Source organism: Aspergillus luchuensis, chromosome 2 (assembly GCF_016861625.1).
Source record: "Aspergillus luchuensis IFO 4308 DNA, chromosome 2, nearly complete sequence".
Taxonomy (NCBI): domain Eukaryota; kingdom Fungi; phylum Ascomycota; class Eurotiomycetes; order Eurotiales; family Aspergillaceae; genus Aspergillus; species Aspergillus luchuensis.
Window position 1 is genome coordinate 3,292,724 of NC_054850.1, and position 18,105 is coordinate 3,310,828.

Sequence of the window (18,105 nt, forward strand, 5' to 3'; positions counted from 1 at the left end):
ACAATCATATACATCATCACTAAAAACATACTAGCTAACAACTAATGCTTAGCATCCGCCTTCATCCCCTGCTGAATCCACCCCTTCGACTCCTGCGCAATCTTCTCCGCCTTGGCCTTATCCTTCAAAACCTCCTTGATAGTATGCGGACTCGGCACATGTCTACCCTTCTCGACGCCCTCCCTAGCAGCCATTCGTTCCTCCCACGCCTTGAGATTCGGGAACTCCTCGATATCGACTCCCGCCCACCCGGCCGCAGCAACCCATCCCCAATGCGAGATATCCGCAATACTGATGTGATCACCAACAAGATACCCGGACTTGGACTTGGCGAGGTGCGCATCCAGCACGCTGTATAGCCGTCTCGTCTCGTTGATGTAGCGGTTCACGCCGTACTCGATGCGCTCGGGCGCGTACCGGTAGAAGTGGTTCGCTTGGCCTTGCATGGGCCCGACCCCGGCGTTCTGGAAGTAGAGCCAGCTGTTCTGTTCGTAGTATTCGCGGGTGCCCTGCGGGTAGGAGATCTTGTGGTCTTTGTCGTATTGTTCCGCGAGGTAGGTGAGGATGCTGCCGGATTCGAAGAGGCGGATCTTGGATCCGTCAGTGAAGGTGTCGGTCAGGGCGGGGATGCGGCCGTTGGGGTTGATTTCGAGGAACCATCTGGATGGGTGTTAGTGGTGTTTGGGGGAAGGGTGGTTTCTTTTTTGTTGAGGTATGGAGTAGGTAGCGTACGGCTCTTTCTGGGTGTTCTTGGTGATATCGATCTTCTCGACTTTGTAAGGGAGACTGGATTATCGGTTAGTTGATTGCTAATTATCCTATGAAGATATCGGCATACCCAAGCTCCTCCAGCGCAATGGAAATCTTAATTCCATTGGGAGTCTGCGCTGTGTAGAGGGTGATGTCGGGACGGCTCATTGTGGTAGCTGCAGCTGTAGCTGTACTATACAGAGAATAAGAAGAAGTGGAAGGGGTCCGTGAACAGAAAATTGAGTTCAAGTAAATAGGTGGTAATGATGGTGATGATGATACAAAAGAAGATGCAGTGCGACGACGAAGACAACGGGCATTAAATAGGCCTCTGGATCCTACACGAACCCCGCTCATGACCGACCAAATAACTACTACACGATGAATAATGCAATTGAACAGCTACGTTAGTTAGTTAGTTCATGGGGGGTAACGAGTTAACCTTAGGAAACATGATGATGCCATTTTCGGCTGATTCATCAGTAAGCCCCACCTGAGCTTGAGGTTTGATTTCTAAGCTGCAGAAAAAGCATCCGGCTGTTTCTATCGGGGATTTTCTTCTTTTTATCGGGCGGGGATGCCGTACTAGGATTATGCCGGCTTACTGTACGGTTAATTTATTATTGGGATTGCGTGATTAGTAGTTGGCGGAATTAAGTACAGGGGTTTAGATGTTACTTTGTAGGTGCGGGTTAGTAATGTGTTGCAGTGTTGCTGATGCCGGGATGCATACATCGATCGCGATTATGGGTGCTGACTGCTGCCCAGTAGTCCTAATGGATTGGAAGAAGCTGGCCGGCGGAACAGAAAGGATCGTGTAAGCATGCAATGCAATGTACTAGTGTTTAGCTTCAATGGCTTACAAAAAAACAAGTTTCCACAAATAAGCACAAAGTTATGCAAAACCTGATTGTTATGTGCAATCGCAAGCTTCAGAGCCACGCATAAAAAGGAACAACTATATATACTACCCAAGCTACAAAAGTATAAACCAATAGCAACCGAAAACACCGAGAGGATCCAACACACAGGTACTAGCCCATAGGCTGTAGATAATTGAGGGACATGGCTGCCAAGCGTGGATGTGCTGAGACACAAATGGGGGCCAAGTGAGCAGCAGCCCTCCATTGAACATTCACTTAAAGGCAGCCGGCTGTCCACCAGTCTTACCAGGTAAAACTCTCCTCGATGAAATCCACTTGCGTTTGGTCCTGTCTCTTGCGGCACACCCGTCGAACATCATCGCTCAGGCTTCCGTTTCCACATACCAGCACTCCCATCGCTCCAACCTGGTTCTCGACCTCCATGTTGATCAGCGTGTCAACGTTAGGACGACCCGGGAACATTTGAACGGTGGTGCTGGGGCTCTGGATCTCCTTGGTGTTACGCGGGCGGGTGATGAACAGCATGATCCGAAGGACTTCGCGACGGCGGTCCATCGCCAGAATGCTGGTCATCCAGGGCCGGATCCACTCGAGGTGTTCGGGGGACTGGATGATCCAGACCAGGGTAACGCGACGGGCCGCCACGGTCCCTTCGGCAAAGCCCTGGACGAGATGCCGCACGAATGGTACTTGATGTGTGATGCCGACACCGCCTGCAAAGAGCATGACCGTGCCGTAGGAGTCCATGGTGTGGATGCTGCCGTACGGGCCTTCTGCGAACGCCCGCAAGGAAATCCGTCCACTGGGAGAGTTTTGAGCACGCTTGAAGAGTTTGTCGGTGAACCCAGTGCGGCGACGAATCAGCAAGGAGACGGTCGTCTTCTGGAGACTCGCAAGGTCTTGTTGGGTCATAGGGATGCCTTTTTCGCTTGCGGGGATTTCTTCGGCTTCGCTCCACCCGACGGAGAAGGGGTGGCTCATCCAGAAACCAATGGATGGGATGTACAAGTACATGTGTTGGCCAGGCTTGAAGGTCCACGGCCGTGCCATCTTCAGGGTGATTCGCAGGGCATCGCCCGGGAGGGTCTCGACATGCGCTGTCGTGCACTCCCTTCCGCAGTTACGGTACACAATGATGAGGATTCGGGCGGCTCTCTATAACCATGGTTAATCCTGGCTCATTCTTCAATAGGATCATGGAGGCTTACCTCGAGAGCCCAGAGGATGATGGCGGCGAGGAGGTAGTTCTGGGACACCAGGCCATCCAAGTGTATCCACAGGAAGGCGAACGAAAGCGCAACGAACGCAATGTGGAAGTGGAGGAAGGTCTCGTAGAATGCATGGCGGATGGGGGAGGGTGAGTGCACAAGAAGAGCAGTGAAGGCGCAGCCAGCCTAACAGTCAGGTTAGTCAAATTCAAGCTTGGTCTTTCATAAATGCTTACGATCAATCCACTCAGCATGAAGCTGCTCTCTCCGAAAAGCATTCCAACAAGACTCCAACCGGCTATACAATGATTAGCACATATGGATCATCATCCGACATGGGTTGCAACTACATACCTTCCTGGGCCTCCGGGATCGCAAAAGCAAACACATGGGCGATTGCCTCCAAGACGACAATGCGAGCGAGCCAGCGGTGAATCAGATTGAAGGTGTCAAACGGCACTTGAAGCAGGGTAATCAGGGGATTGTTCCTGCCGGCCATGAGCACCACCGGGATAAGGTTCACTGTCGCCATGGTTCCGGTGCGGTTGCGGATCAGGCCCGCAACCGTGGACTCCTCGGTCCCATAGGGTACGGTGACAACGCAAAGGACGACGTTCATAACGATAATGCCCACCACGATGAAGAAGTGAAACCGACTGGGTAGCGTGCCCATGTTGACAGCTCGGGAGAGCTGGAACTCGCGGTTGTGGCGTGTACGGAACAACGGGGCATAGACGATATGGTTGTGGATTTTTGCGAGCATGCTGTCGGGGCGAATGAAGTACCGCTGGTGTTCATTGTTAAAACTTGCCAGTCGCCTCATATGACTGGCAAGACGATGCCACATCTTCCAGACATAGATGAAGGCAGCCATTAGGCCCAGGACCAGCAGACTGAGACGAGCGAGGTCGTCATTGAGCATTTCATAAAACGAATGGCCCCCTCCATGACGCTTTCCGAGCTCTGCTGCAGAAGCAAGTCCGACCAGGGACGAGCAAAGAAGAAGAGAATGCATGTTTGTGTGTGAATTGAAAAATGAGAAGAGAAAAAAAAAAGAACGGAAAGATGTCTCGACAATCGACGTGGAGATGTACTAATAGGGGATATTTCTTGCAGGAGAGACCAGCTCTACCCAGACGGAGTTTTTTCTTCAGAAACTAATTGCAAATGAAGAAAAAAAAGAAAGAAAATCCCGAGATGATCCTCGTCGACGACCCATGCAAGAGACCCAATGAGGAGTTTTTGAAGTCTCTAGTTGTTGGACTGGCGTGGGGAGAGCAAGAATATCCCACGTCCAGCTGAGAGCCAGGGTTCACACCAACAAGGGTATTGTGATGGCGCTTTGTCGTGCAACGGGAGGATCACAACTTGAACAAAGACCAAGCGACAAGGCTGGTCACGGATCGAAGAGAAATACGGTAAAAAGCTTGGTGTGTCTTGATTTACAGAGAATGGACGGTCGCCTGGGAACTGGGATACTTCCGTGTGGAATCTCTCGACAGTGGCGGGCAACGGAACGGAATGTTTAAGACGGAATATGAACCAGTCACACCCTTTGCTTTTTCAGCTTCAGAAAAGATATGAAAAACGTTCTGTTAAAGAATGAACAAAAAAATAAAAATCGGTACCAACAGCCAACAATCGACCAACAGCGAGGCAGAAGCGAGCCAAATCGATTGGGGGGCGTGGGATAGGTACCCAAAAAGTAGTAGGGTTGGAAGGGAAAGAAGGGACTGACTATCCTGTAGCCGATATGTGAAGGGGAAAGCGCTTAACAAAAGGGAAAGCTGAGAAGCAGGAAAAGAGGAAAAAGAAAAAGAAAAGTCTACGAAGAAGAAGAAGAACGAGCAGAATTGAGAAAGATCTCCAGAGGGCCAGTGCAAAACCTTCTCAATCAAGCACACGCCCTTGGCTGGATTGGAGCATTGCGGGTTAGCCGGCGACTCATCAGGGCCCAGCATCGGGGCCCATCGAGTCAAGTCAGTGCATCGCGATAAGTGGAGAGAGGGAGAATGAGGTGGAACATTGGACAGGTCGAGCCATGTCACCAAGAGACGCTGGGCCCGTCCGGATGACTCCTGTCAAATTTGCCATCCACGCCAAGCGAAGCGGATATATGAGGCCATCGATCGAGTAGTCAAGAGGAAGGGGGGGAAGAAGAGAGAGAGGAACAGGGAGAGGATGAGTGGGTTCCTAGATGAAACACCCCAGCGGAGGCCGGATGAGATCTCGCGGCTTGGCTGGAGGGAGTGATGGCCGTCGCCCTTGCGTTGTAGAAGTTTAACAGCCAGTGAGCGAGCCAATCTTGGCGGCGCGGGCGGACAAGAGCGGGCCCCAAGTGGATTTGGCGCGGTTTGAGGTTGGAGGATGAGCGAAAGACAAGAGTCGGAGAGAGTCAAGATAGGCAAAGACTTTTACCCGGATGGCGAATCAGAAGAGATAATAATAGTTCAGACAGGAGTTCCTCTTCTTTCTTGAATGTGGCTATGATTAGGTCGTCGGTCATTGCCTATTTGACTGGTGATATCAGACAAGAATTACTGAGAACAGGAAACAAGCAACGATAATTGAGAAGAAAAGAAAGAAAGAAAGAAGAGGTACCTATTCTTGGCACCGGAAGACCCGTGATCTGACTGATTGATTGATTAAGTAGGAAGATTCCTAACTATTCCTTTCTATGCTAAGCATAAACAAAGGCACCCGAAATAAACTCTCTGCACAATCCTTTTCTTTTTCTTGTACCACCATCACTCCCTCTCAGTCACATCATAAGACATTAATTTCACTGGTATCAGCTACACGGCACACCACCCCTCTCAGCCAAGGATCGAAGGATTGTTAATGTTTTACTTTGGGGGAAAATAAGTAGTCTAGTCTATCTACTAGGTATCTACACCAAGTTCCTATCGTCACGCCTTCCCCAAAGCAGCAGGTGGAGCAGTCCCTCATATTATTACTCACCGATTGAAGAAAAAGTGGGAATTAATATGGGATGATAAACAAACCCTCATTTCATCAATCAGAAGCAATATAATTATTCCTGGGGTTGTTCGTGTAGTTGGGGAACTTGTTGGGGGAATTAATCTAAATTCATTTCGTATTTATCCTGATTTATACTTCCCTCCTGCTTTGCTGTCAGTCAGTGCATGATGTATGTCATCTGTCAATGTTATTCTTGTTTAAGCTACAGTCGTGCGACACTTCCTGTCACTGCCGCTGCTGCAATCTTCCCGTTCAGGAGGTGGTGTCCTTCTGACCGACTGTCCGACTGACTGACCGTGGGGGTTAAAGGTCTTCTACTGACATTCAACTAGTAACTAGCATCGATAGTATTTCCTAGGGAGTTTCAGACGGTGAAGCCATATCTAACCACATTAGTTCACCTACACCAACAAGGAAATTTAGTAATCCATTCAGAAAGATCTACAATTAAAACAAAGCCAAGTTCCGTGCCCAACCCATGCCACAATTCCCTTTTACCTTAACCCCCACGGTCAATCCAGCCACCGGAACCAAAGAACCAAATGCAAAGAATGACTTTTTCACCCACGAGTATCGTTATCAATCAGTCGATCAAATCCACCAAAACGCGAAAATCACCCCCCCAAAAAAGAAACCTAATCAATCAACCAACCCACTCCTACCAGGAAATCAATCAGTCGGTCTAATCCCAATTTGCCGAGAAGAGAAAAAACATCACAACAATACGCACGCAGATGGGAAATGAACATGGATAGAACCAGACCAGACCAAATCATCAACGACCCAGCGATGGGGTTCGTCTGAAAATTGAGACCTCGCCAACCAGCATTGCCAATTTCCCAACGCCCGCCTGAAAGTCAAAAAAGAAAAACCATGACCCCCGCGCGCTCACAAGGAAGCTCAGCTCGTCCCTGGCTGTCATCATCAGAGCCAGGAATTACTCGCTTAAGTCGGGACAGGTCGCGTGCGAGTGGAGCATCAAGAACGCTGCATCTCCGAACGGTGTAGTGTTGGAGGTGGTAGTTATTGTCGCCGTCCCGCACTGGCGGTGCAGATCAGCGGCTCTTCACACGGGCTGGTCAATGATAACCACCACGAGCTGGGTGAGTCAACCTAATAGGATCCGGCCGGTGTGTTCGGGCCCTTCCTCAAAACGCTGTTCTTGGCCTGGGGTTACAAACAACGTCGCCAAGGGGCAGCCTGTCCGTGGCCCGGGCGGCTATCAGTGCAGACAGGGACGCGCCCGCGTATCGCTGGCGAAGCGCTGGCTGTGACTGCCAGGACTAGATGCAGCCATCAAACTAGTAGTAAGTCTCTTGGGAGACGAGACAGTGGCCTCCAATCATTCCTCCCCCGCGCCCTCTCGTTTTCCCGCTCATTGATGGCGCAGATGTCACGCTGGATGCCGCAGCAGCCCTTTCTGACGGTTCAGGGCTACGCGATATGCTACTGGTTGAAACATCGACGCTCAGGTCTCGCAGAAGCTGGAAGTAAAGCGCCGTGGGGAGCCAGGCGCCATCCATCCATCCATCCATCCATCCATCCATTCGCCCGATGCTTTCTTCCCATCAGTACATTGAAGTGATGTGGCGCATCCAATATAAACCCCCCGCCAACGCTATTGCTGTTTCCGCAGGCACCTTAGCGAGCAGATTAAATCCCCCGCTCATTGTCAGCTGAACAAGCCACCATATGAATAACTCAAAAGTTCCGAGATATCCTCCCAGCATTGGAACATCTATTGGACAAACTCTACCGTTCAACTGCGGTGCATCCTGTTGGTATACCAACAATGTCGTAGGCAGAACAATTCTAGATTTTTTTTTCCCCGTGAACCAATGACTTTGGTCATTTTGCAAGCGTTCACTCATCCTGGATCATCATGTTTCTCGTCTAAGAGATAAGTCTACAACCTGTCTCTGGGCCGGTGGTGGGGGGAGGGGGTAAACGGTCAGACTCTTTAACCAGTCTTGGCTTTTCATTTCATCTCAGCGATGCTGTTCCACTCCTCGTAACATCTCTAGAGTTAATGTGTAGTAAGTAGGTGGATAGTTTAGCACAAACACGCATTTCGCCCTTCGGATGCTGCTACTACAGTAGTACTACTAATACTACCACCCTCCAAGTTGCACCAAATACATCGCGGCTTAGCGTTGGGAGAGAGCTCTACATCTGTTGTGATGGGGAGAAGGATCCAAGGAAAAGCGAATATGTTTATTGATGTATTGTAAGTTCCATGTCATCCGGAAAGGTTGGTGACCAAATACTGCTGTGGGAGGTAATCAGATTGCGGGTTACTAAGTACGTGTAGGGACACCTCGATAGATCTAAAGTCCCTTCTCTTATGGTCAGGATATACAAAGAGTTGCAGTAGGTGTGAGTGAGATGTGTAAACGTTTTTGCTTCATTGCCGGATGCAGTTAGCTGATACTCAGTCAGGGTCTCTCTCTCTCTCGCTTCAGTCTTATTCACATGGTAGTTTGGATGGCCATTCACGGCTTTGGCTTAGTAGTCCTAGACAGCTAGGTGTATGATGGGATATTCTGCTACGAAGAGGAGAGACAATGAATCAAAAGACATAGCATCGTTACAGAGTCGTATTGGGATAACCACCGATCATCGTATATAATACATAGCATGCGAATCGCCCGGCTTGGCTATGCACTGCCCGCGATAGAGAGAACCCATGCCAAAAGACGTGAAATGAACAGAACAATAGGAAGAAAAGAAGAAGTAAAATAATAACATAGAACCATCAGCACCCAATGTGGTGCGGGAGTAGAGAGATTTCTGCAAACGGCCCGCTCATCCAAAACATCAACTCTTTGCAGGGATATATAGAGCCAAATAATACCTCTATTAAGACAGGCATAGTACAAGGAAATAAACCCAAGATCGTTTTTTTAAAGCTCGGCCAGCGGCCATGCATAGGAAACTGGAAGGTAGGAGAATAATATCAGACAACCCATCACGCTTAAGCCGAAGACTTCTTCGATCCACGGAGCTTGGGGTTGCTGGCAGCAGCGCGCTTCTTCTGCTTGGCCTTGGAAGAACCGGCATCACCGCCCTCGATGAACTTCAACAGCTCATCAACACTACGGGAGTCCAGGGAGGCGCTGCCAGGAGCCCTGGCTCCAGCGGCCTCGGGAGCAGTCTGGCCAACCTGAGGCTGGATCTTGGTGCCGAGAGAGCGAGGGTTCATGTTGACCCGGCGCAGACGACGAGCCTGGATGTCCTTGGCATGCTTGGCGATCGAGACCGCGTTCTGAGTGAGCTGCTCCAGCCAGGTCTCAGCTTCCTTAGTGTTGCGGTCGTTGGGACCCAATTGGCTAAGGAAGATGTTGTAGGCATCACGCATCTTGCCAACGGCACCCTTCGAATCCTGATCAAGAGCCAGAGCCTGGGCCAGCTGGAACAGAATGGTCGCGGTGTTGATGGACTGGCGGCCAAAGAGGTTCTCGCACACTTCCAGCGAGGCCTCGAACCACTTGCGAGAGTCCGAGTACTGCTTAAGGTGCTGCAGCATCACCGCGGCGTTGTTCATAGTGGTGATGGAATCGGGGTGGTTGGCGCCGTAGATGATCTTCCAGAGGTCCATGGCGTGCTTGATGTAAGCCAACGCAGTCTTGGTGTTTCCAGAAGCGTGCTCGAAAAGACTGAGGTTGAGGTAGCTCAGGATGGTGTCAGCCGAATCCACACCCAGAGTACGCTCAGTGACGATGACAGCCTTGCGAGCCAACTCGACGGCCGCCTCCTTTTCGTCGGTCTGGTAGTACAGCATGGACAGCTGGTGATAGAGCTTGGCGACCTCAGGGTGGAGGATGCCGTAGATCTGCTCGTGCAGAGACAGAGACTCCAAGATGAGCTCCTGGCCCAACTGCTTCTGGTTCTGCATAAGAGAGATACGACCGGCCTCCAGGGCCTCCTCGGCAAGGGAGCTCCTGGGGGAGGCATCCTTGACCAAGGGCACAATGTTGAGTATGTCATCAGGGACAATGGCAAGGATGGGCTTCTCCTCCTTGGCGGCGCGGGCGGGAGAGCTGGAATCGCCACCCTTCTTCTTCTTCTTGTTCTTGCCCTCCTCCTGAGCAGCACCGTTGGCACCGTTAGTGACAGGAGCCTTGGCAGGGATCTGCGACTTGTCGAAGATGAATTCCCGGGCACCAAGCTGCAGACCGAGCTTGATCGACAGGTCACGGAGAAGCTGCAAGTGTCTAAGAGAGTTGAACCACTCGGGTTCCAGGGTGAAGCGGTACCGGATGGACACCTGCTTCTCAATCTCAGCCCGGAGAGTGGCAGGGGTGGCCTTCTCGAAGGAGAAGTCACCTTCGGGGTAGATGGAGCGCAGAGAAGCGTCGATCTCGGCGACAGGGTTGGGGTTGACGTCAGCACCCAGAAGGCAGTTGAGCAAGTGAGAAATGCAGGAGGCGACGAACGGCGCCGGCACGTTACGAAGGTATTCGTTGGCAATGTGCTTGAAGGCACGGGCAATCATCTCCTGAACAAGGAGAGTAGACAGAGCATCGAGGCGAGAACCCTTCTCCTTGGACAGCTGAGCCAGCTTACCAAGGTAGCGGATGTTGATACCACGCTTGTGCAGAAGCTGGCTAAGAGACTGTCCGTCCATGGGGAAGCCGACATCACCGTCGTGCAGGTCCTGGATCAATTCGGGCATGATCTTGGAGCGCAGGTAGTCGCAGGTCTCGCGAACCTCCTTCTCGTCCTGGGCCCATTGTTCCTTCTCTTCGTCGGTCTGGGGAACCTGACCGCTGCAGACGTCGGGGTTCAGCGCAAGCGAGAATCCGGAAATGTCAACGCGCTCCTGGTCAGCAGCCTCCTCGCTCTTCTCTTCTTCGGAGGCCTGCTCCTTGGATTCGGTAGCCTCGGAGGATTCAGCCTTGGCAGCGTCCGCCTCGGCCTTGGCGCTACGGCGGCGCTCGACTTCGGCCTTCACGTACTGGCTCATCTTGTGTCTCCAGTAAGATTCAACGAGCTCCAGTCTCAGGACCGACATGCGGTGAGGGTAGGCATCGCTACCTTCTTCCTCCTGCCACATGACATCCAGGGGAGTCACGCGGTAGAGGTCAAGGACGTACTTGCGGCCATCAGTACCCAGAAGACCCTTGGTCTCCACGCTACCCTCGAGCTCGTGGCGCTGGCCCTCCTTGTCCCACACGGCGTGCTTCTTGACGCGAAGAGCCTTGGACATCTTCTCGAAGACAGACACAAAGTCGGGGTGAGTAGCCACAACATCCTTTCCTTCAACACCACCATAGTCAATCTGGTGCTCACCGGGTTCACGCTGCTTGAAGATACCGGGGACAATGCTCTGACCGACGATACGCTTGCCAAGGTAGTCAACGACAACAGTTCCCGGGGTGAAGAGACCGTTGATGTCGAGCTGGTTGACAGCCTTGATGCCCACAACATCCTTACCGACAGCGACACGGGCAGCCTCATCACCTCCCTCGGAGGCAAAGGTGCCAACACCGTCCGCACCGAAGGAGTAGAAGATGTTGTTGTACACGAAAATCTGAGCATCGCGGCTCTCAGTGGGGTTCAGAGGAGCGACCTCACCACGAGCAACCAGAACGGCACCGCGAGCGGCGGCCTCGTTGTAATCAGCGAACAGCTTGGAGGTCAAGCGCTCACGGAAGACACGGTCCTGAACAGTCTCGCGAGGCAGCTCCCGGGTGGTCTGGAACTCCTCGTTCCAGTCACGGAGGGTCTCCGCGTTGTCAACACCGGAGATGAGGTAGTTCTCCTGGGAACGGGTGATGTCCGGCTGGTGAGCGTTGGCGGTCGAGGTGGGAGGAGGAACAAGCCACGGGTTGTTAGGGATGGCGTTCTGGAAGGGGAAGGTGGTCAGGAGATCCTTCTTGTTGTTCGACTCCTGGAGGGCTTCGAAAGACGCGTTGAAGGAAGGCGACAGGTGAGCGATCAAGGTGAGCAGCGAGTGCGCGCGACCACTCTTGGGGATAGTCTTGGGGGAAGGATCGAACTTCATGTTCGAGTTCTTGTTCACGTAGAAGCCGGAGATGTGAGAGGTGATTTGGAACTGCTCACCCTCATTGGTGGTGACCTGAAGGTAGAGCAAGTGGCCCTTCTGGCGGAGGTGGTAAGGAACAGGGTTCCAGGGGGAGAGAGAGATGGCCTTGACGGTCTTGGGAAGGGGGGCTTCGGCGCGGGGGAGGATGGTCTTGAAAGAGGGGGAGCTAGTGATGTCGTACTTGGACAGGGAGTGCTCCTTCTCCGACGCTTCAGCCACCTCGGCGGAGATGGCATCGTGCAGCGACAGACCAGCGCTGATACCGTGGAGGTTGTCCACCCGGTCACCAGCAGCGCCAACCAGCTCTCTCATGCGAACAACGTGCATACGAGCTTCCTTCTCGTTGTAGGGATCCTCCACCAGGGTGATCTCGGAGTCAGCCTTCAGGTCGGGCACCTCGGACAGCTCGACGAAGTCATTGATGCGCTGACCGTTGAATTCGAGGTGGAAGCAGGTGTACTGGAAGGTGCTGGGCAGCTCGACGATCGATTGGCGCACATCTTGAACTTGTTCTTGGCTCGACACCTAAGCATACAGGTTAGAGGGTTTTTGAATCATTCCTCTGGTCGCATGACTCCTGTAGACATAATACCCACCATCACCTGGATCTTGTAGGGCTCATGGGGGAGCTTGACGGTGATCTGGAAGAGGCCTGTAAACGATGACTCATGGTCAGTAACAGGTACGCGATATTGAGCCATGAAGCGACAGGAGAGACATACCACCGGTGTTATCCTCTTCCTGAGTCTCCTCAGGGTGGTTACCATTGGTGAGCTGTTCGGGAGTCTCTGTGGACAGAAGGTTAGTTTTATCGGAAATATGGCATCGGTGATTGACGGCGGAATAGAGAGAGCGAACCTTTCGAGTGCTCCAGTTCGCCATTGGTCTGGGCCATTATGACGGACTAATTGGTAGTAGATCGAAGGGAGAAGTAGATGAGAGAATAGATAGGTAGCACTTGATTAGACAGAGCTACCTGATGACGGCAAATGTAAAGCGGGTGGCGGTGGAAGTAATAGAAGGATGTTGAAAAGGAAGAGAAATAAAAGGACGGAGGGTAAAACAGAAGCAAAATGGTATGATACAAGGACAAGGGCAATTGAATCGAATACAACCCGACCCCGTACCCAGGACAAGAAAAAGGGAACCCAAAAAAAGACCCGATTAAGAAAGAATTGGTAGGATGGAGGGAAAAGGTTGAAGCTGGAGAAGAGCACACGGGGAAGCCGGGCAAAGAGAAAATTTCGCGGATGCGGAATACCCTCGGAAGTGCTCGGGCGGTGGGAGAGCCAAAACCGGCACCAAAAACTAAATTGGTGGATTTGGTGGTTTCTCCACATCAGTTGGGACGATGCCCCGGCGACCAGATAAGGTGTGGATATTGTAGTAGTCAAAGTAGTCCGGGTAAGTCTGCATCATCGTGAAGTTAAGTAACGAGTTATTTGAATTCCAAACATAAAGTTTGGTTTTGCGGAGAAGATTGATTGATTGTATGTAGATGGTAAATAGACCATGGCTCTCGCAGGCAGAATTGAACAGTGAGATCATTGCCCGTAACCTTACTTTGTGCGACCTCGGACAGACCTGTCACTAATACTACTTGTAGTATGCACAAGACTTCATTGATCAGAAAGTATCACGAGACTGAGATCCAAATTTCATTGATATATTTACCACTACATAATACTGAGCAATTGTATTAGCTGGGTAAAGGCATTAGGGTTGAAAAGGTCGCAGTTATGGCTGGAGGTTTCCTCCCCTATCACGAACCAGGCAGTACGTTGACGATGATCCTTTCACCACTACCATTGTTCATGCAAAAAAATTGACCGCATCAGTTGTCAACGTTCTCATCCTAATCTCCTTTTTCTTCTTCCTCTCCCTAGCGGAATGGATCTCTTCAAAAATCATCCGCGCCGGCATCATTGGCCAGATCGCCGTCGGTATTATTTACGGAACGCCACTGGCGAACATCCTGCATGAAGATTGGCAATCCACTTTCCTTGCGCTAGGTTATATCGGCTTGATACTCATCATCTTTGAAGGCGGGCTAGGAGCCCGCCTTGACCTCCTAAAGAAGAATCTTTTTCTGAGTATGATTGGCGCTGCAACAGGGGTCCTTTTTCCGATCGGACTTTCTTACCTGCTCCTCTACTTGGGATTCGGTTATGGTGAGTAACTATACATTATACTTGATTGGGACAACAAAGGTGACACATCCCGACAGGTGCTGTTGAAACCTTCATCGTGGGAGCATCTTTGTCTGCTACCTCTCTTGGCACGACCTTTGCTGTTATTTCAACTGCCTCCAGCACGGTCGATCTCGCCCAAACTCGCGTCGGATCGATCCTCGTAAGCGCAGCTGTCATTGACGATGTTGTCGGCCTGGTAATGCTAAGGTAGGTAAGCTACTTGCCCTATTGCCCCAGATCATCCAGTGTTTAAACTCACGTAAAACAGCGTCATCAGTGATCTAGGCGAATTAAGTCAAGGTCACTCTGTCAATCTAGGCTGGCTAATTGGCCGCCCAATCGTAGCCTCCATCGGAATGGCTATTGTAACCCCCCTGGTAACAAAGTATCTCTTCGCGCCACTGTTCCGCCGCTATATCGAGTATCACTTCGCTCGGTTCGACCACATCTCCAACATCATACTGATGATCTTGGTCCTCTGCGCATTTATCAGTATTGCCGCGTATACGGGGACTTCCATCCTCTTCGGTGCATTTCTGGCTGGTACATTCTTGACTTATATCCCTAGTAAACATCCAGATGGGCCGTTTGTGGTTATGAGTCGCGAGGAAGGCGAAAGGGAGGAGAACAAGAGTCCGACGTTTGTACACACCTTCGAGCGCTATCTATTAGATGTGCAAAAGTATCTTATGGAGCCGCTTTTCTTCTCGAGTGTTGGATTCGCCATCCCCTTTGTGCAGCTCTGGACGGGGAAGAGGATCTGGAGGGGTATCGTCTTTACCCTTCTTATGCTGTTTGCAAAGGTATCAGTTCCCGTTCTCTCGCTAAGCTTGGTTCTGAGGTGACAACTAAAACAATGACCAGCTCATCGTCGGAATCTGGGTCCCTCTCTGGCAATTACTTTCCAGTTCCAATCTCCTGAACAGAAAGACGGCGAAAGAGTGTCCTAGCGAAGAGTACCCCAGCGAAGACAGCAAAAACCCAGTCTGGTCCACAATCTGCCTCTCTGGCCTACTTCTCGGCTCGGCAATGGTTGCCCGCGGCGAGATCGGCCTCCTCATTGTCGAGGTCGGGTACAATGAGACTTCGTACGTGAGCGAGGATGCCTTTATAACCGCCGTCTGGGCGATTCTGCTTAACACGGTCCTTGGCCCTGTAACTGTGGGGCTGCTGGTGAAATCTCATGGAAAGAAGATAGAGAAGGGAGCATGGGGCCTTCAGAGGGCTGTTCCTGCTGGTGGTGGCGGTAGTGGTGATTCAAGCATCGATTCCTCAGATGGGTGATATGCTAGGCACCATACCATTTCAACACTCCAGAGGGCCACTCTGGTCCGGCTCAGAGCCTTTTTTCCCACGAATATCCAGCCTTCAGTTAACTGCTTACTTGCAAAATAGTCGACTACAGGTATCATCCAGCTCTAGGCTCTAAGCGCAGGAGATGAATATTCACTGCAGGACAAATCGGATGAGTGTGGTCCGAGTTGAATCAACATCGACTCTAGAACTGATAATCATGTCAAGACATGCTTATTATGCTGTAAATATTCGCAATCTTTGAGGCAGCATCGAAAGGCTATTGTCTGGCACAAAGCACGCGTCAAGCCTAAAATGCCACCAAACTATACTATCTTCCTGCAGGGATATTATTCCCGAACGCCTACATTATTTATATCCCACTTTTCTTCATTTGGCAATTCCTGCTTCAGTGTAGAGCTGAGTCATGTGAGCTCGTAGCAGTCGGGGCACTATAGTCACATAGATCTAAGGAAAATTCTGACCATCGGGCGTGCATGACTATATTATCTGATGATGATTAGGTGCCTAGTGTTCGACATACATGGACATGATGATAGAGCAGAGGTGACGGAGTTGAGTTTGGAATAGACGGGGTTAGAGGAAAATTCGATGTTTGGGTGGCCCTTACCATGCTGTGTAAAGTAGAGTGCAGTTGGTATAAAGAATGCCGAGACATCTCATCGTAAGAAATAACAATGAAACAAAATAATGATATCAGTAGTATCAGTAGCTGTTATAGCAAGATTATTTTGATGTCCCCTCTGTGCGCCCCTCCCCCTCTCTGGACCTCCTTTCAGCCTTTTGCTTGCTGCAGGAGGATTTCGTCGCTGGACACCAATAGCAATATGTCTACGGGGACCTTTATATACTTGTGTCTGGTTGATGGATAACGTTAAGGGCAAGCTTCATTGGTGATATAGACTATCGATTTGATATAAAGGTTCATTAAAAAACTGGGGCGTGGCAACTTCAAAAGATGAATAACAGCAGATAAATCAGATAGCTCCGACAATGAATCTTGAGGCAAATCTTCCTATTCTCGTAAACAAAAAGCATTTCAAGGGTGCACGATATCGCAAAGTATAACCTGACAACACAGCTAAACAGGTAGATCAACTAGAAGCGGACATCTTTGTCCTCGGGGTCAGACTCAAATTTGTCAGATGAGCGGTCAGTTCTCACTGTTTCCATCAAAACCTCAGCTTTACAAATTAACCAGGAGGTAGGCTCCTCCTCCAGTTCCTCGAGTCGTAGAGGCCGATGGCTGAATGGTACGTATTGGATTGGAGTATCGTACCGGCACACTCCCGGCCGAACCACGAGGATCACCCGGCCGCGTGGCTTGGGGACGTACAGTGGAGGATCCTCTTGCTCCTCGGATTGAAACTTTGCCGAGAACATGAGCCCCGTAGAAGTATCAAATTGCTCCAACTCAGGAAGCTGATGGACCTTCACCTGTCCACCCAGCATAACCTCGTGGTTGGTAAGGGCTCGTGCAATGTCCTGAAATAATTTCACCAGGCGCTCACGGCGCGCCGTCTCTTCTTCTGCACCAGTCAACTTACGCAGGAGCAGCTGGAACAAACTGTCTGCCAGAAGTTGATCCGCCAGGTCTTTTGCCATGCTTGCCTGCCGCTTGCGGCTCCTGTCTCCAAATTCATAAGGTGTTTTGTCCCGAGAGGACTTGGCCATATCGTCTTCTTTCAGGTTGGCAAGACTGAGTGTGACCGACTTCCACCATACAGCATTGACCGGGCTTGCTAAGAAGACCAGGGATGACAGTCCCGCCTGTTAGACAGAAAGGAACCCTTTCATGTAATTGGAAACGAGCTGGATTACTCACATTCGTAGTATCTTTCATACAGATACTGGATTCGTTCGGAGAACGACAAGTCTCCAGTCTTGTCAGATCCATCACGTTTCCCATCTAGGAACCTGAACGGCTTCTCGAGCAAATGAGTGAATATCGTTTGGTAAATCATTGCTTCGGCCAGACATGAGTGAAATACAGCACGATATGAGGGAGAGAGGAGGGACTGAATCTTAGTCCAAGATTCTTGGATACAGTATTTATCAAGTCTTCGAATGATCATCTGTTTCTGTACTCTGGAAAGGGATGGTGTATCCACACAAACAAATGCATCAGTCCAGAAGTGGACTTCATCTTGGATGTTGCGATAATCTATTATGACTGCATTCGTATCGGGGTAGTATCCCACTTGACTGAGTTTCATGCGATGACAATGGCTTTGATATTTATCAAAGTCCTCAGCTGTCAGGTGCACCGAGGGCCTTCTGGACGGTCGGGTATCGGACGGTGACTTGCCCTTCGGGGATTCAGTAGGAGAAGGCTCAAGCGGCTCATTGGGACTTCCTGGCAGAGGATCCTGTGGCTTCTATGTGAATATCAGCCATGCCAGTGGAAGTCCGGGGATTGCCAGGGTTGGGGGGTAGATGCAGGATGATAGGCAGGAGGTAAGAAGGGAGCTAGCAACCTTTAGCTTCTTTGCGTTACGGCGTCGTTTACCCGCCATGATTCTCAGAGTGTCGAAGACGCAGGATGGGTGTGAACGTGATGATGGGAAGAGAGGCGATGGAGGAACGACAAAGGAGGAGTTAAGAGGGTGTATCACTCTGGGCACCAAAGGCCAATCCCGTGACTCTGTCTTGTCTCTCAAGCCAGCAAACGCCAAAATGATAGCAGCAGCAGCAGCAAAAACCTTCTCCTTCCCCGCCTGATCATG

The 18,105-nt window shown here is 50.8% G+C and overlaps 6 protein-coding genes across 6 annotated transcripts; 1 reads left to right on the forward strand and 5 right to left on the reverse strand.

Moving 5' to 3' along the window:
- Positions 1-41: 41 nt before the first annotated feature.
- On the reverse strand, positions 42-1,107 carry AKAW2_21086A (glutathione S-transferase family protein; the record flags this gene model as incomplete). The annotated part of the gene is made up of 3 exons (XM_041685871.1): positions 42-660; positions 733-786; positions 839-1,107. The coding sequence occupies 3 exons, from the start codon at positions 1,105-1,107 to the stop codon at positions 42-44; spliced, it is 942 nt and encodes a 313-aa protein (XP_041539912.1).
- An 809-nt stretch (positions 1,108-1,916) lies between these two features.
- AKAW2_21087A (ferric reductase family protein) lies at positions 1,917-3,857 on the reverse strand (the record flags this gene model as incomplete). Its single annotated transcript, XM_041685872.1, has 4 exons — positions 1,917-2,789; positions 2,843-3,028; positions 3,079-3,140; positions 3,197-3,857. The coding sequence occupies 4 exons, from the start codon at positions 3,855-3,857 to the stop codon at positions 1,917-1,919; spliced, it is 1,782 nt and encodes a 593-aa protein (XP_041539913.1).
- A 580-nt stretch (positions 3,858-4,437) lies between these two features.
- Positions 4,438-4,803, reverse strand: AKAW2_21088A (uncharacterized protein; the record flags this gene model as incomplete). Its single annotated transcript, XM_041685873.1, has 1 exon — positions 4,438-4,803. One exon carries the CDS (start codon positions 4,801-4,803, stop codon positions 4,438-4,440), a length of 366 nt encoding a protein of 121 aa, XP_041539914.1.
- A 3,995-nt stretch (positions 4,804-8,798) lies between these two features.
- Positions 8,799-12,768, reverse strand: CLU1 (translation initiation factor 3 subunit CLU1; the record flags this gene model as incomplete). The annotated part of the gene is made up of 4 exons (XM_041685874.1): positions 8,799-12,398; positions 12,470-12,525; positions 12,596-12,661; positions 12,732-12,768. The coding sequence occupies 4 exons, from the start codon at positions 12,766-12,768 to the stop codon at positions 8,799-8,801; spliced, it is 3,759 nt and encodes a 1,252-aa protein (XP_041539915.1).
- Positions 12,769-13,612: 844 nt separating this feature from the next.
- SSC1 (cation:proton antiporter) lies at positions 13,613-15,349 on the forward strand (the record flags this gene model as incomplete). Its single annotated transcript, XM_041685875.1, has 5 exons — positions 13,613-13,649; positions 13,712-14,044; positions 14,101-14,272; positions 14,334-14,868; positions 14,930-15,349. 5 exons carry the CDS (start codon positions 13,613-13,615, stop codon positions 15,347-15,349), a joined length of 1,497 nt encoding a protein of 498 aa, XP_041539916.1.
- A 1,128-nt stretch (positions 15,350-16,477) lies between these two features.
- Positions 16,478-17,895, reverse strand: AKAW2_21091A (uncharacterized protein; the record flags this gene model as incomplete). Its single annotated transcript, XM_041685876.1, has 3 exons — positions 16,478-17,121; positions 17,205-17,748; positions 17,857-17,895. 3 exons carry the CDS (start codon positions 17,893-17,895, stop codon positions 16,478-16,480), a joined length of 1,227 nt encoding a protein of 408 aa, XP_041539917.1.
- Between the last annotated feature and the right edge of the window lie 210 nt (positions 17,896-18,105).